The sequence below is a fragment of the Panulirus ornatus genome, chromosome 57 (assembly GCF_036320965.1).
Source record: "Panulirus ornatus isolate Po-2019 chromosome 57, ASM3632096v1, whole genome shotgun sequence".
NCBI lineage: Eukaryota > Metazoa > Arthropoda > Malacostraca > Decapoda > Palinuridae > Panulirus > Panulirus ornatus.
Genome location: NC_092280.1, coordinates 26,255,132 through 26,282,276, shown reverse-complemented (window position 1 = coordinate 26,282,276; position 27,145 = coordinate 26,255,132). Strand labels below are relative to the sequence as shown.

The 27,145-nt window shown below is 38.6% G+C and overlaps 3 protein-coding genes across 13 annotated transcripts in view; 2 read left to right on the top strand and 1 right to left on the bottom strand.

Annotated features, from left to right (window-relative positions):
• The window catches only part of LOC139766332 (tudor domain-containing protein 1-like), a 36,617-nt gene extending 25,490 nt beyond the window's left edge, over positions 1-11,127 (top strand). For 9 of the 11 annotated variants that reach the window (XR_011716853.1, XR_011716851.1, XR_011716849.1 and 6 more), the window contains 5 exons: positions 249-373; positions 3,617-3,784; positions 5,716-5,828; positions 10,821-10,880; positions 11,052-11,127. Coding sequence is in view for 2 of the 11 variants with exons in the window: in XM_071694842.1 (XP_071550943.1) it covers positions 249-373; positions 566-668 (228 nt within the window). In the remaining 9 variants the exon portion in view is untranslated. Of the gene's footprint in view, positions 1-248; positions 374-565; positions 1,813-3,616; positions 3,785-5,715; positions 5,829-10,820; positions 10,881-11,051 lie in introns of those variants that run through there. The other 2 variants (XM_071694842.1, XM_071694841.1) reach the window with 1 other exon arrangement.
• On the top strand, positions 6,672-12,044 carry LOC139766337 (uncharacterized). Its single transcript, XM_071694854.1, has 2 exons — positions 6,672-7,491; positions 11,794-12,044. Exons 1-2 carry the CDS (start codon positions 7,093-7,095, stop codon positions 11,821-11,823), a joined length of 429 nt encoding a protein of 142 aa, XP_071550955.1. The 5' UTR covers positions 6,672-7,092; the 3' UTR covers positions 11,824-12,044.
• A 2,084-nt stretch (positions 12,045-14,128) lies between these two features.
• alien (COP9 signalosome complex subunit 2 alien) overlaps positions 14,129-27,145 on the bottom strand; it is a 66,407-nt gene continuing 53,390 nt past the window's right edge. Inside the window, exons 11-12 of the mRNA XM_071694851.1 lie at positions 23,541-23,682; positions 14,129-15,272 (exon numbers count right to left, since the gene is read on the bottom strand). Of these exons, the coding sequence (XP_071550952.1) occupies positions 15,128-15,272; positions 23,541-23,682 (287 nt within the window). The 3' untranslated portion in view covers positions 14,129-15,127. The remainder of the gene's footprint in view (positions 15,273-23,540; positions 23,683-27,145) is intronic.

The following is a 27,145-nucleotide window of genomic DNA, read 5'->3' as shown; positions in this document are numbered from 1 at the left end:
ATTCAGAAAGGTGGTGTGTGCAAAAATTAAAGTTGTATTTGACAAATGTAGTATATTGTAAAAAATTAAGTCTGTAGAATTTGAAACAATCAGGAAATACCTTGTATTTAAAGAAAAAGAAATGAGTCAACTGCTTAAACTAGATGGGACAATTGAATGTGTGTACTTCAAACAGTGTCCGTCATTGTGCAGAAACTGGCTTTTCACACAAATATTTTTATGGTGTATAAACAGAAATTTCTTTTCAGGCAGTAGAATGCTGGCTAACTGGAGTGGAGATTCCACCTGGAGGCTGGCAGCCTGAAGCTGCTAGATGCCTCAAAGAGCTGACTGAGGGTTACACATTGGTTGTGCAGATTGATAGTATTGATAGGTAAGATAAGCATGATATTTATAAACTTGAATAAAGAGAGGTGACTTATACTATTTATCAGTTACTGAGCTGTAGATTGTTAGAAATATCATACAATTGATTCTGTTGTAGGGATTTGTTGGTAATCATATATGACCTACAGCATAATTGAGATGCTATTTCATGAGTTCATATAAATTTCTTTTTCAACAGAGATTATCATCGACTAGGTGTAACTCTCCATAACACCGATGAAGGCGAAGACATTAACATAAATGAAATATTCTTGAAAATTATTCAAAATGAATCGGATTAGTACTATGCATTCTTGAAAGACATCAGTATAAATGAAATTTTCTTATTAGAAAATCTCCAAAATGTATCAGCATAATAATATTGACCTCCTTTTATTGTGAAATTCATAGATTCTGAGTCATATTATGAAGCCTGTCACATTTTTGACTTGTACACCGTATGATTGATGGGTATTTCTTTCTGTTGTCAATGTTGTATGCTTTTATTATTCTGTGTAAGAAGAAATATTTTATATATGCCATTTATAAAATGAGAGAGTTGAGCAAAAGTTTTAGGATACATGTGGGTGTAAGGCAGGGCTGTGTGATGTCACCATGCTCTTTAACATATATGTGGATGGAGTGATAAGAGAGATGAAAACAAAACTAGGGAAAAGGAATGCAGAAATGGAGTATGGTGGTAAGGTGTGATGGTTAGTAATAAGCCTGGTTGCAGAGGAAGCTGTGTCATTTGCTGTGAGTGAAGAAGAGTTTCAGAAGATTGTAATTGTGTTTTATGATGTATGAAAGCTTAGGCAATTGAAGGTAAATGTGGCTAAAGGTATTGTAATGGTGTTTGAAAGGAAACAGAGTGAAAGTATACATTTAGTAAAGCCCTCTGGTATGAGAGAAGGAAGTGCACTAAACTATGTTGTCGATATGGGAGGAAAAAGATTGGAAGAGATGACAGAATATATGTATTTGGGAACCATCTTCGGTAAGTTTGGAGATATGGAAGGAGAGATTGAAATATAAGGTAGAACAGTCATAGGGTCTTGTAGTACAATAGTGAAGGGTATAGGTGTAATTATAGAAGTGACAAAAGGCTTGAGGGACAGTATAGTCCTCCCAATCCTGACCTAGGCTGCCCAAACATGAACATGGGATGACTCACAGAGGTCAAGAGTCCAGGCTGTGGAAGTGAGTTATTTGAGAGGAGCATGTAATATGATTAGATGGATTTCCTAGAGATTTTATGTTTTCCCAGATCAGAATTAAGGTTCAGTTACTTGTTATTTACTAGATCATTTACTTAGTGAGTCTTCTGACTTGTCCAGATACTTAATTTGCTGAGGTCTTTCTTACTAAATCCTCGCTTGGTAATGATGGATTTTTATGAATACCAAAAGTAGTTAAAAACCTGCGAAATACATGCACCACACCTTTGATTGCATTTCTCATAATCCTTCATTTTGTTTAAACATTTCCTCATGTTTTACCTTGTACAGATGCTGATTGTAAAAATTTAGTACATAGAAAATCAAAATGATATTGCACTTGTTGATATTATAAGTGCAGATTTAAAAAGACAAAAACGATGTGTGAGTTAGATGTATGATGAAGCCAGAGAAAACTAAATTTCTTTTAAAGAAGTTAAGACACAGTTATATGAGATTGAACTCTGACTATCAGTCTGTAATGAGGGATTTGCTGTAATCTAACAGTTATAAGGACTAAGGGGTTGACGTGGTATCAAGTTCATCACCAGGAAACCATACTAAAAGCATTAAAAGACATAAACTGTATTCTGGTGAATATCCAAATAGCATCCTGTTACATGGACAAAGAAAGAAAAGAAAATCCTCAGTGTATGTTAGACCTAAAACAGAATATGCCTCATCTTTTTAGTCACCTCACACAGGGAGACATTTAGATTTGATTGGATGGGTGCAATGGAGAGCAACAAAAAATTTGTGATTTAAGAATGGGCTGCGGGGAGAAATTAACAGTCATAAATGTAACCACATTACAAGATTGATGGACAAAGAGAGGTAATATTACAGCTTAAAAGTTTTTCAATGAGTTTTATGGTGTCAGCATGGAACAAAGAAAAGAGAAATGAGGTGAAGAAATACTTCTCCAATAGTGGGTGACTGGAACACGGTAATGGATTAGTAATGAATACAGAGAACATAAGTTCAAGAAATTTTATGATGGTAAAGGGTATGAGTTAGGTCATTAGGGTAAAACTCTGTTGATATGCATATGCAAGTAATTACAGGTAAGTTAGGTAAGTTGTACCATGCACCCATACATGGTACTTATAGGTGATAGTCCATTTAAATAGTGGGAAAGGTATCAACATTGCAGACTTGATTCCTCTGAATGTATTTTTCACTGTAACATGCTGGCCAAACATTGAGGAGTAAAAATGCATAGATAAATACAACTTACTGTTACAAAGATTGCCTACTAGAAATATACCTGCTTTAAAAACTGGCAGGTCGGAATAGTTGGGTTAAGACATGATTGCGTAACGAGTTCTAAAGCTGAGAGGCGTTGAGAAGGAAATAGACATCACAACGGCCCCGTCCTCCTGGAGTTACCAACAGCCACACGGTGATCACATGAAAGCAAAACTTCACATTTATGTGTTATTACAACATTCTTAATTCCTTGGCAGTGCCACACAAATACAAGATCATATTTTTTCACTGTCCACAGTAAGTTGATTTGTCAAATGATACCAGAAGCTTTTAATACCACCTTCACACACTTTTTCAATATAATCTTTGAACACTCGGATGATGAAATTAATGTAGAGTCGGTGAAACTTTATATTTTAAGGGGGTTTGGGCATGTGGAAAGAATGTGAGATGAAGAGTTTACAAGAAGAGTGCCCAGTAGTTTGATTAAAGGGGTTTGTGTGAGAGGAATACCACCTGTGACATGGAGAAAAGAGTTGAAAGAGTACTGGAGGGTGAGAATTGATTGAAGAATACGTAGAATGATGTATGCAAGGGAGACACGTAAGGACGGTAATAATTGGAGACTTTTGCTGTGGTCACCCCCCCTGATAGGAGTTTCCAGAGGAAACAAATGGGCAGCAGATATATAGATAGGTAGATTTGTGATTACCAACACATTTAATTTATAAACATGGCTTATACCTTGGATAAGCAGTACCGCAACATATCAAGATCTTTGTAGCTTATTTTGGAATTCATATATTCTTTTCTCTCTGGTTCAGTTATGGAAAGAGAATGCATCGTAAAACTTCTGATGAAGACTTCTCCAGGGTGGGTAGTAACAAGACAGCAGCAAATGGAAAAACACCCTCCCTTATCTACCTGTAATAAGTCAATAAAATTGAGTATATTAATTGAGGGGATGGAGTCCTGAAGAAGTTACGCAAAAGGTAAAGTTTTATGCCAATAATTAATTATTGTTTCGTATCCATTAGCCCTACTCTTCACAAAATTCTTGAGGAAATAGTATATAGCCAACTTACAGTAAACTGAAGCCAATTACCTACATGCCAGTGACATTATGGGTTTAAGTAGAAAAAACATCCACAGACACTACATTGCACAATTTCTTTGACTTAAATGATTAGATGACCAAGATTTTTTCCTGGATCTCCTTAGCATTTGGTATTTTAAGAAATTTTTCAATGAAACAATAATTTGTAAATTTTGTGAGACTGCTACCTGATCAACCAGATATTAAGATTTCTTGTGTTTTACCTTGGAAGTCTTTCCTATGCTTCTCACTTTTTATACTTTGTATAAAAAAAAAAGAATTACGTTATCAGTTCCTGTTTATAAGTCAAATTCATTTTGCTGTTGGCTGTCTGTGAACCTGTCTCATGCCTCAAACATCCCAAATGCTCGCTGGGACACAAATGAATATGCTGCATTCCTGTTTTGTAGTCCATAGGTTGTCTTTAGAGCTTTGTAAATACTTCTTTCACGGTTTTCCATTGTGATAATTTATCTCTAATGTTCTTTCCTGTGCCAAAGAGATTGCTTATGCATACCTAGATGTTCTCCTAGTTAAGGGGCTAGGTCCCTTGCTTCTCATGTGTATAGATGACACTGACAATTCCTTTCATGTCAAAATAAGTTTACTGCTGATAAAGGCAAGTATAAATATGTATATGTGTATATATGTATACATCTGTGTATGTATATGCATGTATACAGTGAAATGTATAGGTATATTTGCGTGTGTGGGCGTTTATGTATATACCTGTGTACGTGGGTAGGTTGGGCCATTCTTTCGTCTGTTTCCTTGTGCTACCTCACTAACACGGGAGATGGCAGTTGAGTATAATAAATGTATAAATGTTTACAATTCTGTTTCTGATCTTGATCATCTCATTAAACTTGTCAGTACATAGAGTACACTCCATTCTTGTTTTGTTATGAATAAACTGTCTTTAGATTTTACAAAATCTCTTGCATGGTATTCCATGGAAAACTGTAACCTCTATCTGATCACGAAACTTACTTTGATAAATGGGAACTAGATTGTATTTTATTGCAAACACCAAATTCTTGGGCTTACACGTTATTAGGTTGTTGAGGTAAAACCCACAATCCTGGAATGCCCAGGAAAAAGTAGCAAAACACAGAACACCATTTTCCTTCATAACCTTTGTTTCTTTCTGCTGTTTACACATGTAATTTACTGTTATGGGGTGGTGCTTCCTTGATCACTTAATTGTGTTGTGATGGTCTACCAATGAGTAGCCTTACTGTGGGTATCCCTTTTTATGCATACAAAGTCAGTCCATATCCAAAGTTCCTTACACTGAGTCTGCTATGCATATACTTTATCCTCTTTATGTTCAAGATAATAACATGTTGCTAGACTGCCTGAACTGGATGATGGAAACATTACAACAATTCTTTAAAAGCCTCAGGAATGCTACACATACCAAATATGAAAACTGCTGATAGCAACGGTTCCTCATCGACTATTCCCTCCTACCACAGAACATTCTTCCCATGTTAAAAGTTAAAATATGGCTGTAAATTACTGTAATGTTTACCACCTCCCAACAGAGTATTTACCTTTTGGACAGTATACATAAATATTATTGTGTTTCTACTACATTGAATATATCTTGTTTAAAGCTTAGGTTCTGTATTGTAAATTTTATTGATTGCATACCAAAGCCAGGCAAGACAATGCAAAAAATGAAAATCCTTATGTATTCACTCAGTCAAATAACTAAGCTGTTATACCACATGGCTATTCCCACTATATCATCATTACCAGTAGTACAACCTGAGGTATAGTCATGTCATTAATGTTTTTTGTCTTCATTTTCACATACAACAGATTGAGGATAATATCCAGTATGGTATTTCAATGGAGAGAAGCGACCATACTGTGAGGACTGTGTTCATCAGGATGTAACAAAAAGGTGAATCACTACTTTTGGAGACAATCAGGTATGGAATTCCACTTTTGGAGTATGGAACATTATGAAAGATTGTGGAGTTTTTACGATGAAAGAGGAGATGGAGATGATTCAGTAGATGTTAATAGGCTACAGAGAAAAGATATGCCTCGAAGATGGAAATTTTATTACGGTAGGTATTGCATGAAATATCAAAAAACAGTAAACCAGAAAGATGAACAAACGAATTATAACAGAAACGAACTACACGATGCAGTTAAGAATCTGAGGTAGCCGTATAAGATGATTATTGTAAAATACAGTTTATCCCTGGTGATAGGGGAGAAAGAATATTTCCCACGTATTCCCTGCGTGTCGTAGAAGGCGACTAAAAGGGAAGGGAGCGGGGGGCAGGAAATCCTCCCCTCTCATTTTTTTTTAATTTTCCAAAAGAAGGAACGGAGAAGGGGGCCAGGTGAGGATATTCCCTCAAAGGCCCAGTCCTCTGTTCTTAACGCTACCTCGCTAATGCGGGAAATGGCGAATAGTATGAAAGAAAAAGGAAGAATTACATATGACGTTTGGGTAACAAAAATGGTTCTAAATTACGCCACAGAAGAATCTTGTAGGTAACGGTATGAAAACTTTTGCAGTTTAAAACAATATTTTGATGGATTTGGGAACCTCATCTTCAAACCCCCACCCCCCACTCCCCCAAGGCCAAATCTCGATCTGTAAGGGTCCCCTTCAGTGCTTGGCTTATAAGCCTGAATTTTAGTATCCAATCCAATCTAATAAGAGTCCCCAAAGGAATGCCACGGGGGGGGGGGGGGGGGGGGGGGGTAGAAATTTAAGGTGTCTCGAAGTGCATTTCCTGCTCTTTGTAGGTTGCCACACCGTTGTGACGCGGGTGCTTCACTCCGACCTTACATACATGGAGGACCGGCACATGAATAACGTCGAATCTTAAAGATTAATTCTAAATGAAGACAAATCTTGGCGAAACTTAAACCCATGGAAGTGGTTGGTTGTTGGTTCTCTTAACTGCAACGTTAATTCATTAATTACGGCCGTCAGCGTCAAACTATATACACGAACCGAAAAAATTTGTTACATCTTTTTCGGTTATGGAGTATGAATGTAAAACCACTTTTTCAATCACCAATTATGTATATAACTTAATATTAGTGGTGATAGGAAGAAAAAAAAAGTAAATATGTTCGCTGGTGAGTGGGTGCTGCGGCCATTCCCTGCCTGAAGTATTCGCTAGACGGACAACAAATTCTCGGCTTTGTAAACAAACAGTGGAAACAAAGATGGTCTTTGGGGTCCAGCCAGAGTGTATCAAATGTAAGGCATCAGTGTCGAACTTATGGCGGAAAGATGACAAAGACCAGGTGCTGTGTACAGAGTGCTATAATATGGCTCATGTGATCAACCCCAAGCTGACCCCAGTCAGAACATCCAAAGATCGAGAGGAAGACGAACAGGATGTGAAAAAGGAGGAGGATAAGTTGGAAGCGGACGACATAAAAGATGCTGACTCCAGTAATGGAAATGGTGGTAGAGATGATGATCAAGATGGAGACAAGGATAAAGATTTAGGGAAAGGCTTGGAGAAGAGGGAGACAAAAAGGAAGACAAGGAAGGGCAGACAGGGTGGAAAGGGCAGTATACCAAAGGGCAAGGGCAGGAGGTATATATTTAAGAAAAGTGTAAGTAAACATTGAATGGTGTGAGGAACTAACTCAATGTAATGTTTATGTAACGCATCCTGCAAAAAGGTAAGACTGCAGTTTATATACGGTGTATGCATTTTTTTCTCTTTTTTTAGACTTCAAAATCATTTATAAGTACACAGGTCTGCTTTATAGTAAACACATTACTAAACATGTTTAAGTTTCATTTAAGTTCATGTAAACCTGAAAATCATGCTGAAATCAACCACACACATGAAAACACCCAACTTTACTTAAGTCCATAATTTGCGTCATGGTATGTTCGTTGTTATTTTAGGATATTTATTATTTAATCTCGCAGCTTTAGTAGCTTTGGATATTAAGTACTTGTGTTTTGCAACTACAAAGAAGCATTTTTGACACAAAATAAGAAAGGTTGAGCCTGATTTGGAGCATTTTAATCTCTGATGCCACTCTGGGTGAGGAATTAGTGGTGAGGGTAATGAATATTATGGATAATGTGGGTGCTAAGTAACAAGAAAGTAGGTGAAACACAAAAGAATTAATAAAAATATATTAAAACCTCACAGAACCTTTCTTAACAGGCAGTAAGTGATTCTTATGGTCTCCAATTGTCAGCCATCATCAGGCATTGTTTATATTCCTACAGACTGTGTAGCTTTCAAATGGTGGCCATAACATGAAATTTCTTTTTCATATTATTTTGAAATCAAAGTAGATGGCTAATGGAGGAGGCTAGGTTAGGTTTGTGTAGATTTTGTTGGTTTTTGATGAGTGTTTCATATGCTTTTTACATTAATCAACCATATATTTTCCCTGATTTTCTTAACCCCACCACTATGGTAGAATATATTACAGTGTTCCTAATCATGCTATGCCACTTTTAATCTGTTATCTAAACATTACAATACCACAACAGAAACTAAGTCACTAAATATTCAAAGGTATTGGCACTTTGTAGGTAAAGTACCAATTTACCACATCTTAGAAATGTCAGATTATGTGCCATCCTTGTGATATATTGCTAGTTTAGTGATATAGTTTGTGAAATGTAATATTTTAAGGTGGCTTGGGCATGTGGAATGAATGCAAGATGGGGAGATTACAAGGATAGTGTATGATAATACAATTGAAGGGGTTGGTTTGAGAGGAGGATCACCTGTGACATGGGGAAACAGAGTGGAAGTGTGCTGGAGGGAGAGAAATGGTTGAAGAATACATTGAATGGCATATATGAGGGCAGGGATAAGTGGAACTCTTTTGCTGTGACCATCCCCTAGATGGGATTCCCAAAGGGATCGGGCATCAGAGATCTAGATAGATCATTCAGATAGTAATGTTTGTGCATTCCCAAGGTTATGGCCATAAACAATTTAAATTAGTGGAACAAGTATTAATTTTTCAAACATGACTGGGGAGACAAATGAGCTCTTGAAACTGACATCAGGTAGTCAGGTAACTTATATATAGTAGATATTAAGTATACTTATGGCTTTTTTTTTTTTTTCCTAGTATCCCTAACAACTTACTACATATTTTGTAGTTCATGATACATCTTAAGTGAAGAACAGTCCAGAACAGAATAACCATATAACTTTAGAATTCTTGAGTGGGTATGGTTGAAAGTGTTAACCCTTGAACATCCACACAGTTTTTTGTTTTTTCCAAAACCCTAAATACAGTGTTTTTGTACCCATAGAGATGTTGATTTTTATCCTTTCAAAGTGAGATAAACAGTATAAAAGTAAACTTAGACTTGATAGCTAGAGGGACTACTGCTCCACTGTTGTCAAACATGATTCAACATTGTTGCTTTCATGTATGTCTTTATCTTTCTTATTTTCTACCCTAGATAGTTTATTTGTCACTTTATTAGCAATAACTATGTAGAAATTGGCATATGTGGCAATATTGACAAAATTGTTGACTTTCCTCTCCTGTTGTGTCTATGGGGTAACAGTGATTTTCCAGTGGAAGCATTTGGTAACCAAGAATGTAGCCTTGAAATCGTGGTTGGAATTTTCAAATGCAAATATTGTTATTTGTTGATGTTGATCGTGGTTAAAAAAATTTAGTTTGTGAATGTTACTGGGGTAAAAAGTGTTTGTTACAACTTGTTTATCCCATCATATGAGACTACATTTTTGGCAGCATAATAAGAAATTTTTAGGCATTATATTGTTTGATTTGAAAAGGAATTGACAAAGAATCTTAAATTAAGATTAATTGAAGACAGGTGAATCCAGTTTTAGCATATGTCGTTGCAGGACCTCAGAGCTAATATAGAATTTCAGCATCACTATAGGGGCTCAGCTAATATAAAATTTCAATATTTACTGATGATTTGTTATTAATTCATTCTTTGGTGATCATAGGTTCTTTAGCCCTGCAGTGTAAGGTTAGACAAAACTCTTTTATTGGCTTTCACAACTACTGCACCCTTGATCATTAGACTACAGAAGAATGTCACACTCATGAAAGCTTTTAATATTTGCTGCATAGTATTTCTTATTTTTCTGGTTCATTCAAATAATGCTAGTTGACTTATGTATCATATAGCTTATGGAATTGTACAGATAGCACTTTTTCAATAAATTTGCTGTTTTTTGTGGTAAAGTACAGAAATATTTTAAATGCAGATTATGAAGTATACCTTATTGTATATATGCAGCTTTTCACTATTCAGTTCAAAGTATTCTTGGGATGGAATGGATACAATCCAGATGTGATATTTATATTTAACTATTCTTATTTATGGCAGCGTCATACCATTACCATAATGGGTGTGCTGTTTTTTTTGAAACGAGATCATAGTTGTCCACTGCACATTCTTTCATGCTGTGTTAGCTCTGATGTGTAGGTTTTTTTTTTTTTTTGTAGCTCTGATGTGTAGGTTTTTTTTTTTTTTGTCTTAGGTTTTCTCATGGTCTGCTTTCTCTTCTCTTCACTTTTTCTGATTGAATCTAAATTTTCGGATACATGTAAGTGAAAGTTTACTTTTTCCAAGGTTGTATCATTAGTAGTACATTCTCTCCACAGAATATCTTACTCCAAAGGAATCCACAGTTTCCTGGTACTGGAGGTAGCAAAACCATGCTGCAGTAGCCTTTAGAGAGAAGTCCTGAGCTAATGTTAATTATAAAAATATTTTAAATTTTCTGATATCTTTTTCTCTAACGTACCCTAGAAACTTCATCGTTCTTCCCTCTGTCTCTAGTATAAGGATTCTTTTTGTGCTAGCTCTTATCAAGGCATAATATACTTTCAGTATAATTCAATAATTTTTTGGTAGTCTGAATATTAATGGATGTGATCTTTCTTTTCATCACTACTAAAAAATGTAGGCCACCAAAGCTCCAGCTGCTGTAGCTACACCAATTACATCAGAATACCTGTTTTATAAGGTGAGATTAAGATATATCTAATGCTCAGTGTTATCCATAACACATTCTTACAAATGTGTGTAATTTTGAAGTGAATTGCTTCAGACCGTTTGTAAAGAAACTGAATTTCATGTTGAAACAATTACCAAAATTAGGCATGAACATGCAATTAATACCTTACAATGTCTGCAGGGCCTGTATTATCAAGTAGGAGACATTGTGTCCTTAATTGATATAGATGGAGGAACATATTATGCTCAGATCCGGGGCCTGCTGCAGGACCAGTATTGTGAGAAAAGTGCTGTGTTGACGTGGCTCATACCCACAAAGGGTTCCCCCCCTCCAGAACAAGGATTCGATCCTTCAACGTATATCATAGGTCAGGATTTTAGACTGTCTTATGACTTGAACACTCACATTGAGCCAGCATTACAGTGGCTCCCTTGACATAGGTTGCTGTCATTTCTTCTCGCCTCACACACTTCTGGGTGTTGGAATACAATTCAGTGATACATGCTGTCTCCATCTTACACATTACACTCAATTACTTGTAACTCGCATGACTTAACCCAAAATTTTCCTGCCGTGAGCACTATGCACTAGCCCTCCCTAATGGTAGAATCTCATCTAACTTCAAGATAGTTTAAAACAAGGTCCCCCACATGTGTAGAATTCTCCCCATACTGCACATTTTTTCAGTGCATTTAACATAGGTTAAAAAAGTGTCTGGGCATTTTTGAAAGACAGTGGTCTTTGTTTTTTTTCAATGAAGTTAATTTTTGTGGTATATATATATAACTGTTCATAGTACTCAGTTGCATGGTATACATATTCTATGAATGGATTTTCATATATATATATATATATATATGATTAAAGTTAAGAAAACACTGATTAATCTTTTATTGTTAATGTTTGCTTTTATTTCCTACAGGTCCTGAAGAAGACATCCCTCGTAAGTTAGAATACATGGAGTTTGAATGTCACGCCCCTTCTGATTATTTTAAAGACCGCACCTCTCCATATTCCACTATGACATACCAACCACAATCTTGTTTTGTATGGTCAAGATTTGGACCACAGATAAAGCCAATAGAGAAAGCCAAGGAGCTGATGACTAAGTAAACCCATCTGTGTATGTATGTCATTAATTTTAAAGAATAAACCATGTATTTTTACTCTTCATTTTTCAGTTTACTCTACCACAGCGCACAAGACGGAGAGTGGAAGCTGTCCATTGCCACCTCAGCACCATTTATCCATTGAATTTTGATTAGAGCAAGTATAACAGGTTTACAAGTTCCATAAAAATTGTGAGCATTAGCAACTCGTAGACTGACCATTTCAATGTTTTCTTCTTCCCTTTCATAGCTGGTAGTGTGGGACTCTTTACCTTCTTACATTATTTCTGAACCCTATAATTTGTCTTCCTTTTGAGGTAGATCTGTCATTTGAAGAACAAGTGACTTCTTTCCTGTAATAAATCTGACCTTGACGTAGGTACTTGTACCCATGAAGATATGGTTGTGGTGATGGGGAGTTATAGTGGTTAAGAAGGCTAGATGTAGCAAAATTTTATTTAAAACAAAATCTTTAAAACTAACCATGGTCCAATCCTTGATAAAGAGCTATATGATAAATATTTGGGATATAAACACATTTGCACCAAGGTTCTGGTAGTAAAGAGCCTCTGTAGTGTAGTGGTTACCATTGCCAACTGGCCCCACATAGGTTGAAATCTTGGGAAGGGCAATTAGTTCAGTCAACCCAGCTATTCATCCTCCTTTAAATTTGGTCTGTAAATGGTTACCTTGCTTGTGTCCAGAACATGCAGGTGGGTAAAAGGTGTGCATGAAATAGTAAATTGGAACGATGTGGTATTCAGAGGGTTGACGTGCTGTCAGTGGACTGAACCAGAGCATGTGACATAGTCAAAGGAAACCAGGGAAAAGTCTGTAGGGCGTAGTTGTAGATAGGGAGCTGTGGTTTCAGTGCATTACACATCACAGCTAGAGAATGGATGTGAGCAGATGCAGACTTTCTTTGTGTGTTCCTGGCACTACCCTGGTGCCTCTGAAAGAAAGAGCTCAAGGACATCCCACCAGAGGCTTCCACAGGTCAAGGCCATGTTGTGTGTGTGTGGGGTGTAATACATGGCTATTACTTCGGCAATTAGTTGCTTGTGCCATCTCATAAGAAAAGCGTTAATCAGTGGTGGGCTGCAGTTTCTGTTTTTGTATTCATAAGTTTTCCTTCACATGTTCTGGTGGAAAACATAATTTTTTCAAAAGTCTAGGATACTCTTTCTACTATCAGCACACCATGTTTGACTCCATTCTAGTTTATGTGGGGTTAAATAATGGATGGGCAGGGTAGCAAGTCTCTCCCATGGATCTGGGCATCCCTGAAATGTAAAATTTTCATGGACACACGAGTCATTGGACAACATACACCAAGTGATGGCAAAAGTTCAATGTGGCCTTTGGCTAGGTGAGCTAAAAAGTGAGACTGAGACATTTATAATTTCCCTCTCATAAATAAGGACATTGTTCTTTTGTTCCTGATGATACCTTGTAAAAGCAGGAAAGGCAAAGGAGTACAAAACAAAATTTGAATAATAGGTACTTGCAAACACACACATTGTATGCACATACATAACTAAGGGAATACAAACATTGCACGTACATAGAGGCCCTTTGATCTAACCAGTTTCTTATTTCCTCTTGTAGTATTACTTTCTGTTTTAAATGTATTGATCTCTAAATCTTGATTCCATTTACAAATTTCCCAGCAAGATAGCTTGAAAGATTTTCCTTAATGAAGTTACTGCAGATTTCCAATTTGTTTTTGCTTCTCTTACATTATTATTCAATTTTTCTGTACTTTCAGGTCAATGAGCTACCCTAAAATCCCCACTTCCAGTTACCCAAGGCAAATAACTTTCGTAAGTCATCTAGTATCTCATCAGGTATACATTGATAATCTTCTCACACCAACATTTACTTCTCAGTTCCTTTAACAATACTCGTCCAGAAAAGACTTAAAAATTCCTTACTTCTCTTGAAAATTTTACATGTTTTGTTCCACTTCTACACTTCATCTTAATATTTGTTTCAGTGACATTTTGTCATCCCATTTCTCTTTTATTACCTTAAATACTCTAGAAATCTTTTTACATATTTGTGTTAGGTACATTAATATACTACCTGTATCTGAACTTTTTCCAGGAGAACTTTACCTGTTTACTTCAGGAGTAATTAACCAAATACTTTTACTTATATTCAGCTTTAATACAGCTGTCTGAAAATATTTGCACATTTTATTAAACGTCTCCATTTGAAAATATGAATTGTAAGAATTATACACCAAATATATGCACACTATAGTGAAGATAAAACTGTATGACCTAGATGGTTGATATAAATGAGTTCACAGTGAAGTTGCAAAGGATTTTTGTAAAACAAGAGGTGCTACCAAGAAATGGGTAACTTTATAACAGCATGAACACAGCATCTGAAAAACAAAGACTTGTTTGATCGTTAACACATTAAACTTCTGCATGTTTGAGCAATAGAATGGTTGTTAGAAACACTTTTCCCAGCTTTAAAACATTAGACTAAATTTATACCCAAGAATATTTCTGTTTTTCTTCATTTGAATAATCCTCTTCATAAAAAAATACAAAAAAGCGTTCAAGGTACAGTATACTATTTCGATAAATCCTCCATCATATTTTTCAAAATTTCTGTGTCTTATCTATTTCACCTTAAGCTGGAGAGATACGGGATGAGGCTAAGTTTAGTTGTCTTAAAAATCTGCAAACTAGCTATGGATAAAATATGCAAGACTGAAGCACTCTGAAGTAGTAGTCTTTCATAATGTCATGTGAAAAGGAAAGTGCAAAGCTATATTATTTTTCGGATATTGCATATCAATAATAAGTTAACTGAATGTACACCAAAAAGCTCACATCCTTTTCAGAGTTGACCCCACCTTCTGCTAGTCTCACCAAATCTGATGTGTTAAATTCTGCATTACACAATTATAATTATCACTCTGATACAAAAAATGCAATTTTTTTTCTTCAGTCCTTACAACAATATCAGTGTTTATTTCTTCATGTATACAAATTTTCTTTCACTGTAAAAATGTACAAATGATTATTCACGATTTTTTCATAGGTTTTATCAAATTCTGCCCTCAACTTCAGGTCAATTCCCTGACAGTCAATTTTCTTCTAATTACTGCTGTTTTATTTCCTTGTCTTCTCAATTCATCTTGGTAACAATTACTGACTGTAGATACTGTAGTTGATTTGTCCAGCGATCAAGTGCAGTGTAACGTGCTGCTCCCTCTGCTCCCCTTGTCAACTCCAACACCTGATTCACCTGGTCTATTCGTCCATCAATCGTACTGCAAAAAGAAATGGGGATAACTGTTATATTTGAAGGACTAATATTATGAAACATTTATCCATCACCTTAAGACCTGTCAATAGTTATTTAACCCTTTCACTGCAACCTCAATATTCATCAACTCAGTATTTCAAAATCATGCCAATTTTATTTCCATGGTAACAGAAAATTGCCAGATACCTTAAGCCTCATCCAAATGAAAGAATCCAAAGGGCTCAAGACTTAGTTACCCTTTAAATGTCAGAGGGAGTAGTATAACACTGTGTTGCCATAGCATGGGAGTAAATTCCAGTAGAATTTACATTAGCTTTTCCTTCAAAATTTGATTAATTTAAATGTTTTCACATAAAATAGATATCTGTATGAAAAGTGCTAATGCATACAATTTTATAGATGTAGTACAAATTGGAACAGCAGCATGCTTGTCCATATGACAGCAATGACAAGCAGAGATCACACCAAAAGATGCCTTACAGTGAAATTATAACCAAGGCACTTAAACAAGTTTTACATTTTTGTAATTTGCGACAAATCCCATTTGCTACAAAAACGAGAAATTCTTGCTCTATTTTTTTTTTTTTTTTTTTTTTTTTTTTTTTTTGCATTACTTGAACTTATGGAACTTCAGCTGTAAAGTGAAAATTTGTTCCCTTGGTTTATGTTGATCCTGTCTTCCATGTATCTTGAGCATTTAATCATAAAAATTTCCGATATTAAAAAAATTAATGCATTCACAAACCATTCCTTCCAATTCAAGCTGATGTTACACCATTCGCTATAAACAAACTTGACAGGTTGGGTCTTGTAAGTCTTCGGTATTTATATCTAAATATTTATTTCTTACACTTAGTCCCTGTCTCCTGTGTTAGCAAGGTAGCGCAAGAAAACAGACGAAACAATGGCCCAACCCACCCACATACACATGTATATACATAAATGCCCATGCATGTAGATATACATACCTATACATTTCAACGTATACATACACAGACATATACACATGTACATATCCATATTTGTTGCCTTCGTCCATTCCCGTTGCCACCCCACCACATGTGAAATGGCACCCCCCTCCCACTGCGCACGTGAGTTAGCGCTAGGAAAAGACAAGGCCACATTCGTTCACACTCAGTCTTTGGCTGTCATGTGTAATGCACCGAAACCACAGCTCCCTTTTCACATGGCCCCACAAAACTTTCCACCGTTTACCCCAGACACTTCACATGCCCTGGTTCAATCCACTGACGCACATCCTCCCCGCCCTGGTGCAATCCACTGACAGCACATCCTCCCCGGTATACCACATTGTTCCTATTCTTTCTGTTCCTTGCATGCCTTTCACCCTCTTGTATGTTCAGGCCCCGATCACTCATAATCTTTTTCACTCCATCCTTCCACCTCCAATTTGGTCTCCTGCTTCTCCTTTTTCCCTATATATCCTCTCTGTCAATGTTTCCTCACTCATTCTCTCCATGTGTCCAAACTACATCAACACACTCTCTTCTGCTCTGTCAACCACACTCTTTTTATTACCAAACATCTCTCTTATCCTTTCATTACTTACTTGATCAAACCACCTCACACCACATATTGTCCTTAAACGTTTCATTTCCAACACATCCAACCTCCTCCATACAAACCTATCTATAGCCCATGCCTCACAACCATATAACATTACTGGAACCACTATTCCTTCAAACATACCCATTTTTGCTCTCTGAGATAACGTTCTCACCTTCCACACATTCTTCAACGCTCCCAGAACCTTCACGCCCTCCCACCCTATGACTCGCTTCCACTTCCATGGCTCCATCTGCTGCTAAGTCCACTCCCAGATATCTAAAACACTTCACTTCCTCCAATTTTTTCACCATTCAAACTTGCCTTCCAATCAACTTGTTCCTCAACCCTACTGAACCTAATAACCTTACTCTTATTCACATTTACTCTCAACATTCTTCTTTCACACACTTTTTCAAACTCGTCACCAACTTATGCAGCTTCTCACCTGAATCAGCCACCAGTGCTGTATCATCAACGAACAACAACTGACTTGCTTCCCAAGCCCGTTCACCCACAACAGACTGCATACTTGCCCCCCTTTCAAAACTCTGGCATTCACCTCCCTAACTACCCATCCATAAACAAATTAAACAACCATGGAGACATCACACACTCCTGCTGCTAGCTGACATTCACTAGGAAACATCCACTTTCCTCTCTCCCTACTTGTACACATGCCTTACATCCTTGGTAGAAACTTTTCACAGCTTCTAGCAACTTACCTTCCACACCATATACTCTTAAAGCATCTCTATCTACCCTATCACATGCCTTCTCCAGATCCATAAATGCTGCATAAAAATCCATCTGTTTTTCTAAGTATTTCTCACATACATTCTTCAAAGCAAATACCTGATCCACACATCCTCTACCACTTCTGAAATTACATACACACACACACAAATATAGTGCATATGAATGCGCACTTCCATATAACATATAAACCTCCAACAGCCATGATCGAACCCGAGACCTCTGCATGGCAGGCAGGAGTGCAACTGCTAGGCTATGATTGCCCCTAATAGAGAGATGACTTCAAATACTATGTAATCAAATATCCTTCATCTCACGTTGGTGAGTAACGGGGTCTCCATGGGTCATTTCCCATGTCTCACACAACCAGCAGACAGCATTTTAAAGAACCTGACTGTACAACATGGAGGTGTATATATACGAATATAGTGCATATGAATGTGTACTCTCCTATAACATACAAACCTCCAACAGGCAGGACTGAACCTGGGACCCCTGCGTGACAGGCACAAGCGTTACTGCTAGGCTATGTTTGCCCCTAATGGGGAAAGGACTATTCGAATACTATGTAATTGAATACCCTTCATCTCACATTGGTGAGATGTTAAAGGTTTGTATGTTTTATGGAAGTGCGTATTCATATGCACTATATTTGTACACCTATACCTCCATGTTGTACAGTTACATTCTGTAAAATGTTATCTGCTGGTTGTGTGAGCCTGATGGGAAATGACCCATGGAGACCCAATTGCACACCAATGTGAGACGAAGGGCATTCGATTATTCATTTCCCTATTGGGGCGATCATAGCCTAGCATTAGCACTCCCACCTGCCACACAAGGATCCTGGATTCAATCCTGGCAATTGAAAGTTTGTATGTTATTTATTTATTTCTTATACTTTGTCGCTGTCTCCCGCATTAGTGAGGTAGTGGAAGGAAACAGACGAAAGAATAGCCTAACCCACCCACATACACATGTATATACATACATGGCCACACACGCACATACACATACCTATACATTTCAATGTATACATAAATATACATACACAGACATATACATATATACACATGTACATAATTCATACTTGCTGCCTTTATTTATTCCCGTTGCCACCCCACCACACATGAAATGACAACCCCCCTCCCTCCGCATGTGCACTAGGAAAAGACAAAAGCCACATTCATTCACACTCAGTTTCTAGCTGTCATGTATAATGCACCAAAACCACAGCTCCCTTTCCACATCCAGGCCCCACAAAAGTTTCCATGGTTTATATATATATATATATATATATATATATATATATATATATATATATATATATATATATATATATATATCCCTGGGGAGAGGGGAGAAAGAATACTTCCCACGTATTCCCTGCGTGTCGTAGAAGGCGACTAAAAGGGAGGGAGCGGGTGGCTGGAAATCCTCCCCTCTCGTTTTTTTTTTTTTTTTTTTTTTTTTTTTAATTTTCCAAAAGATGGAACAGAGAAGGGGGCCAGGTGAGGATTTTCCCTCTAAGGCCCAGTCCTCTGTTCTTAACGCTACCTCGCAAATGCGGGAAATGGCGAATCGTATGAAAAAAAAAAAAAAAATATATATATATATATATATATATATATTGCTTTGTCGCTGTCTCCCGCGTTTGCGAGGTGGTGCAAGGAAACAGACGAAAGAAATGGCCCAACCCCCCCCCCCATACATACGTCCACACACGCAAATATACATACCTACACAGCTTTCCATGGTTTACCCCAGACGCTTCACATGCCCTGATTCAATCCACTGACAGCACGTCAACCCCGGTATACCACATCGATCCAATTCACTCTATTCCTTGCCCTCCTTTCACCCTCCTGCATGTTCAGGCCCCGATCACACAAAATCTTTTTCACTCCATCTTTCCACCTCCAATTTGGTCTCCCACTTCTCCTCGTTCCCTCCACCTCCGACACATATATCCTCTTGGTCAATCTTTCCTCACTCGTTCTCTCCATGTGCCCAAACCATTTCAAAACACCCCCTTCTGCTCTCTCAACCACGCTCTTTTTATTTCCACACATCTCTCTTACCCTTACGTTACTTACTCGATCAAACCACCTCACACCACACATTGTCCTCAAACATCTCATTTCCAGCACATCCATCCTCCTGCGCACAACTCTATCCATAGCCCACGCCTCGCAACCATACAACATTGTTGGAACCACTATTCCTTCAAACACACCCATTTTTGCTTTCCAAGATAATGTTCTCGACTTCCACACATTCTTCAAGGCTCCCAGGATTTTCGCCCCCTCCCCCACCCTATGATCCACTTCCGCTTCCATGGTTCCATCCGCTGCCAGATCCACTCCCAGATATCTAAAACACTTTACTTCCTCCAGTTTTTCTCCATTCAAACTTACCTCCCAATTGACTTGACCCTCAACCCTACTGTACCTAATAACCTTGCTTATTCACATTTACTCTCAGCTTTCTTCTTTCACATACTTTACCAAACTCAGGCACCAGCTTCTGCAGTTTCCACCCGAATCAGCCACCAGTGCTGTACCATCAGCGAACAACAACTGACTCACTTCCCAAGCTCTCATCCACAACAGACTGCATACTTGCCCCTCTTTCCAAAAGAGAGAGAGAGAGACTGAGTGTGAATGAAATGGCCTTTTTTGTCTTTTCCTGGCACTACCTCTGAAGTGGGGGGGTGGATGCAATTTCCTGTGTGGCAGGGTAGCGACAGGAATAGATGAGGGCAAGCAAATATGAATGTGTATATGTGTATGTATGTACATGTGCATGTATGGGCATTTATATATGTATATGAGTGGATGGGCAATTCTTTGTCTGTTTTCTGACACTGCCTTGCTGATGAAGGAAACAGTAATTAAGTATAATAATAATAATTATTATTTATTTTTATATACTTAATTGCTGTTTCCTGCATCAGCGAGGCAGCACAAGGAAACAGATGAAGAATGGTCCAACCACTCATATGCACATACACATACATAAATGCCCATACATGTACATATACATACATATACATTTCAACGTATACATACACAGACATATACATATATATACTTGCTGCCTTTATCCATTCCCGTAGCCACCGTGCCACACATGAAATTGCATCCTCCCCCAGCGAAGCGAGGTAGTGCCAAGAAAAGACGACAAAGGCCACATTCATTCACACTCTGTCTCTAGCTGTCATGTGTAATGCACCGAAACCACAGCTCCCTTTCCACATCCAGGCCCCACAGACCTTTCCATGGTTACCCCAGACGCTTCACATGCCCTGGTTCAATCCACTGACAGCACGTCGATCCTGGTATACCACATCATTCCAATTCACTCTATTCCTTGCACGACTTTCACCCTCCTGCATGTTCAGGCCCCGATCACTCAAAATCTTTTTCACTCTATCTTTCCACCTCCAATTTGGTCTCCCACTTCTCCTCATTCCCTCCACCTCTGACACATATATCCTCTTTGTCAATCTTTCCTCACTCATTCTCTCCATGTGACCAAACCATTTCAAAACACCCTCTTCTGCTCTCTCAACCATACTCTTTTTATTACCACACATCTCCCTTACTCTTTCATTACTTACTTGATCAAACCACCTCACACCACATATTGTCCTCAAACATCTCATTTCCAACACATCCGCCCTCCTCTGCACAACTCTATCCATAGCCTACGCCTCGCATCCATATAACATTGTTGGAACCACTATTCCTTCAAACATACCCATTTTTGCTTTCAAAGATAACGTTCTCGACCTCCACACATTTTTCAACGCTCCCAGAGCTTTCGCCCCCTTCCCCACCCTATGATTCACTTCCGCTTCCATGGTGCCATCCGCTGCCAAATCCACTCCCAGATATCTAAAACACTTTACTTCCTCCAGTTTTTCTCCATTCAAACTTACCTCCCAATTGACTTGTCCCTTAACCCTTCTATACCTAATAACCTTGCTCTTATTCACATTTACTCTCAGCTTTCTTCTTTCACACACTTCAAACTCAGTCACCAGCTTCTGCAGTTTCTCCTGAATCAGCCACCAGCGCTGTACCATCAGCGAACACCAACTGACTCACTTCCCAAGCTCTCTCATCCACAACAGACTGCATACTTGCCCCTCTTTCCAAAACTCTTGCATTCATCTCTCTAACAACCCCATCCATAAACAAATTAAACAACCATGGAGACATCACGCACCCCTGCCACATACCAACATTCACTGAGAACCAATCACTTTCCTCTCTTCCTACTCATACACATGCCTTACATCCTTAATAAAAACTTTTCACTGCATCTAACAACTTGCCTTCCACACCATACATTCTTAATACCTTCCACAAAGCATCTCTATCAACTCTATCATATGCCTTTTCCAGATCCATAAATGCTACCAATCCATTTGCTTTTCTAAGTATTTCTCACATACATTCTTCAAAGCAAACACCTGATCCACACATCCTCTACCACTTCTGAAACCACACTGCTCTTCCCCAATCTGATGCTCTGTACATGCCTTCACTCTCTCAATCAATACCCTCCCGTATAATTTCCCAGGAATACTCAACAAACTTATTTATTTATTTTATTTATTCTACTTTGTTGCTGTCTCCCGCAGGAGACAGCTACAAACTTATACCTCTGTAATTTGAGCACTCAATTTTATCCCATTTGCCTTTGTACAATGGCACTATGCAAGCATTCTGCCAATCCTCAGGCACCTCACCATGGTTCATACATACATCAAATAATCTTACCAACCAGTCAACAATACAGTCACCCCCTTTAAAAAAAAACAAAAACATGAGAATATAAAATCCCAGACCCCAAGTCAATGGACCAAGGATTTTTACACTGTGACCGAAAAAGCACCTGCACCCAATCATCACTTGGAGGATGTCTCTTTGGTAAGGGTGATGTTATTGGTTTTGCATTTATTTCAATACGTTCATTGCTGCTTCCAAAAATAAAAGTATTCAAAGTTCACATTCTTGTATCTTTACAAGAATAGATAAAGACAGCAAGTATGGATATGTACAAGTGTATGTATGTATCTGTGTATGTATATGTATGTATACATTGAAGTGTATATGTATGTATATGTGCATGTGTGGGCATTTATGTATATACATATGTATGTGGGTGGGTTGGGCCATTTCTCGTCTGTTTCCTTGCACTACCTTGCTTACACAGGAGATGGCAGTTAAGTATAATAAAATATATAAATACCTTTACATGTATGCAACATACAGATTTCAAAATCTGTGACCTATATTTATTTACCTATATCTCTGATGCCTGTTCCCACCTGGAACTCCTCAAGGGGGTGGCCATGGCATTATAGTCTCCATAACTTGTAAACTCCAGTGCTGCTTCTTAGTCTTTAGTGCTTCACCCTTAACAGGCAACTGGCAAAAGGCAACTCTAGCACAGTGTCACAGAGGCTCCTACTTTATGTTCCTAGTGACTACTTTTACCTAAGAATCCTGCCTAATGTTCCTACTCCTATCTATTGCTCCTACCACTCTGCCAAAGGGTAGGGCTAACACAGTCTTCACCAGAGGAAAATCTAGAGTTATCAGGAATGACCTGTGACTTATGTCATCAAGAGTTAAGTATGACAAGGAGAGATAGTATGTTTGTGGGCAGAATGCCAGTAGTCCATGTGTGGGTGAGGCAAAAAGAAGACAGCTACCCAGGCAGAGGATGCAACTTTACAGCCACTGAAGTGGTGGCTCCCTGCACAACCATCACTAACACTCCCAATACCCAGGTGGGAAGTACTTGTAATATACCTCCCTGGTCATTGGCTGCCTACCAATTATTACCTACCTATGCAATAAAAACTGTACAGCCCATGAAATACCTACAAAGAACTAGTAATTTGGTATGATCCATCATGAAAACCAAAACTTACTTGTCCAGAATGCACTGCACTAATAAAGCTTCCACATCAGTGGCATCGATGTTGAGTTCATTCGAGATAAAAGGGATGTGGATTCGAGTATAAGGCTTGATCAATTTTATGAGGACCTGAGTGCGTATGTTCCTTAATAAATCTGAAACAGAAAGTAAAATTATTTAGATTTTCAACCATTACACATTACTGTGCACTAAGAATAATAATTAATACAACATAATGAAGATGGAGTGAAAGATTTCGAGTGATCAGAGTGAGAACATGCAGGAGGTTGAAAGGCGTGAACTGAAACAATATGGTATGCTGGAGTCAATGTGCTGTCAAAGGACTGAACCAGGGTATGTGAAACAGTCTGGGGTAAATCATGGAAAGTTCTGTTGGGCCTGGACGTGGACAGGGAGCTGTGGTTTTGGCGCAGTACATATGACAGCTAGAGACTTAGCGTGGGTGGATGTGGCTTTTTTTTTTTTCATCTGTTTCCTGGAACAACCTCGCTGATGCAGGAGGTGGTGAATGCTGTTCCCTGTTGGGTGGGAACAGAGAAGGGGGCTCAGTCCTCTGTTCTTAACGCTATCATGCTAATGTGGGTAATGGCGAATATGTATGGAAAAAAAAATATTTTGTGAAGGCGATGGTGAAGATTTAAAGAGGTATTCAGAAAAGAAGAGAGAATGTTGGGGAGAGGAGAGTGGTTAGAGTAAGTAAGCTTGGAAAGATTTGTGTGAGGAAGTACCAGGAAAGATTGAGTATAGAATGGCAAAAGGTGAGAGCAAATTACATGAGAGGAAAGGGTGAGGAATGGGATGTATTTAGGGAAGCAGTGATGGCTTGCACAAAAGATGCATGTGGCCTGAGAAAGGTGGGAGGTGGGGAGATTAGAAAGGGTAGTGAGTGGTGGGAAGAAGTAAGGTTGTTAGTGAGAGAAAAGAGGGGCGTCTGAATGATACTTGCAGGGAAGTAGTGCAAATGAATGGGAGATGTATAACAGTATGTGGCAGGAGGTTAAGAGAAAGGTGCAGAGGTTGAAAAAGAGGGCAAATTAGGTAAATAATGTGCTTAAGACAAGAGAACAAATGGGAACATCAGTGAAGGGGGCAAATGGGGAAGTAATAACAGGTAGTGAAGTGAGGAGATGAAGTGAGTATTTTGAAGATTGCTGAATGTGTTTGATGATAGAGTGGCAGATATAGGATGTTTTGGTCGGGATGGTGTTAAGTGAGAGGGTCAGGGAGAATGGTTTGGTAAAGAGAGAAGAAGTACTTCCCACGTACTCCCTGCATGTCGTAGAAGGCAACTAAAAGGGAGGGAGCAGAGGGATGGAAATCCTATCCTCTCATTTTTAATTTTCCAAAAGAAGGAACAGAGGAGGGGCCAAGTGAGGATATTCCCTCAAAGCTCAGTCCTCTGTTGTCAATGTTAACTCACTAATGCAGGGAAATGGCAAATATAAGCTTGAATGGAGAAGAACTAGAGGAAGTGAAGTGATTTAGATATCTGGGAGTGGATTTGGCAGCGGATGGAACCATGGAAGCAGAGGTGAGTCACAGGGTGGGGGAGGGGGCAAAGGTTATGGGAGTGTTGAAGAATGTGTGGAAGGCGAGAACGTTATCTCAGAAAGCAAAAATGGGTATATTTGAAGGAATAGTGGTTCCAACAATGTTATCTGGTTGTGAGGCCTGGGCTATGGATGGGGTTGTGCGGAGAAGGGTGGATGTGTTGGAAATGAGATGTTTGAGGACAATATGTGGTGTGAGGTGGTTTGATCAAGTAAGTAATGAAAGGGTAAGAGAGATGTGTGGTAATAAAAAGAGTGTGGTTGAGAGAGCAGAAGAGGGTGTATTGAAACAGTTTGGTCACATGGAGAGAATGAGTGAGGGTGAGGAAAGATTGACAAAGAGGATATGTGTGTCTGAGGTGGAGGGAACGGGGAGAAGTGGGAGACCGAATTGGAGGTGGAAGAACGAATTAAAAAAATTTTGAGCGATCAGGGCCTGAACATGCAGGAGGGTGAAAGGTGTGCAAAGAATAGAGTGAATTGGAACGATGTGGTATACTGGGGTCGACGTGCAGTCAGTGGATTGAACCAGGGCATGTGAAGTGTCTGGGGTAAACCATGGAAAGTTTTGTGGGGCCTGGATGTGGAAAGGGAGCTATTGTTTTGGTGCATTATACATGGCAGCTAGAGACTGAGTGTGAACGAATGTGGCCTTTGTTGTCTTTTGCTAGCACTACCTCGCATGCGTGCGGAGGGAGAGGGGTTGTCATTTCATGTGTGGCGGGATGGCGACAGGAATAAATAAAGGCAGCAAGTATGAATTATGTACATGTGTATATACGTATATGTCTGTGTACATATATATATATATCTTTCTTTTCTTTCATATTATTCGCCATTTCCCGCGTTAGCAAGGTAGCGTTAAGAACAGAGGACTGGGCCTCAGAGAGAATATCCTCACCTGGCCTCGTTCTCTGTTCCTTCTTTTGGAAAATTAAAAAAAAAAATGAAGAGGGGAGGATTTCCAGCCCCCCGCTCCCTTCCCTTTTAGTTGCCTCTACGACACGCAGGGAATACGTGGGAAGTATTCTTTCTCCCATCCCCAGGGATAATATATATATATATATATATATATATATATATATATATATATCAGCTATATATAAAGCTGATATATATATATATATATATATATATATATAATATATATATATATATATATATATATATATATATATATATATATATCCCTGTTTCCCATTTTAGAAAGTTAATACAAGGAGGGGAGGATTTCTGGCCCCCCGCTCCCGTCCCCTCTAGTCGCTTTCTACGACACGCGAGGAATACGTGGGAAGTATTCTTTCACCCCTATCCCCAGGGATAATATACATATATATATACATATACATGTGTGATATCTCCATGGTTGTTTAATTTGTTTATGGATGGGGTTGTTAGGGAGGTAAATGCAAGAGTTTTGGAAAGAGGGGCAAGTATGAAGTCTGTTGGGGATGAGAGAGCTTGGGAAGTGAGTCAGTTGTTGTTCGCTGATGACACAGCGCTGGTGGCTGATTCATGTGAGAAACTGCAGAAGCTGGTGACTGAGTTTGGAAAAGTGTGTGGAAGAAGAAAGTTAAGAGTAAATGTGAATAAGAGCAAGGTTATTAGGTACAGTAGGGTTGAGGGTCAAGTCAATTGGGAGGTGAGTTTGAATGGAGAAAAACTGGAGGAAGTGAAGTGTTTTAGATATCTGGGAGTGGATCTGGCAGCGGATGGAACCATGGAAGCGGAAGTGGATCATAGGGTGGGGGAGGGGGCGAAAATCCTGGGGGCCTTGAAGAATGTGTGGAAGTCGAGAACATTATCTCGGAAAGCAAAAATGGGTATGTTTGAAGGAATAGTGGTTCCAACAATGTTGTATGGTTGCGAGGCGTGAGCTATGGATAGAGTTGTGCACAGGAGGATGGATGTGCTGGAAATGAGATGTTTGAGGACAATGTGTGGTGTGAGGTGGTTTGATCGAGTGAGTAACGTAAGGGTAAGAGAGATGTGTGGAAATAAAAAGAGCGTGGTTGAGAGAGCAGAAGAGGGTGTTTTGAAGTGGTTT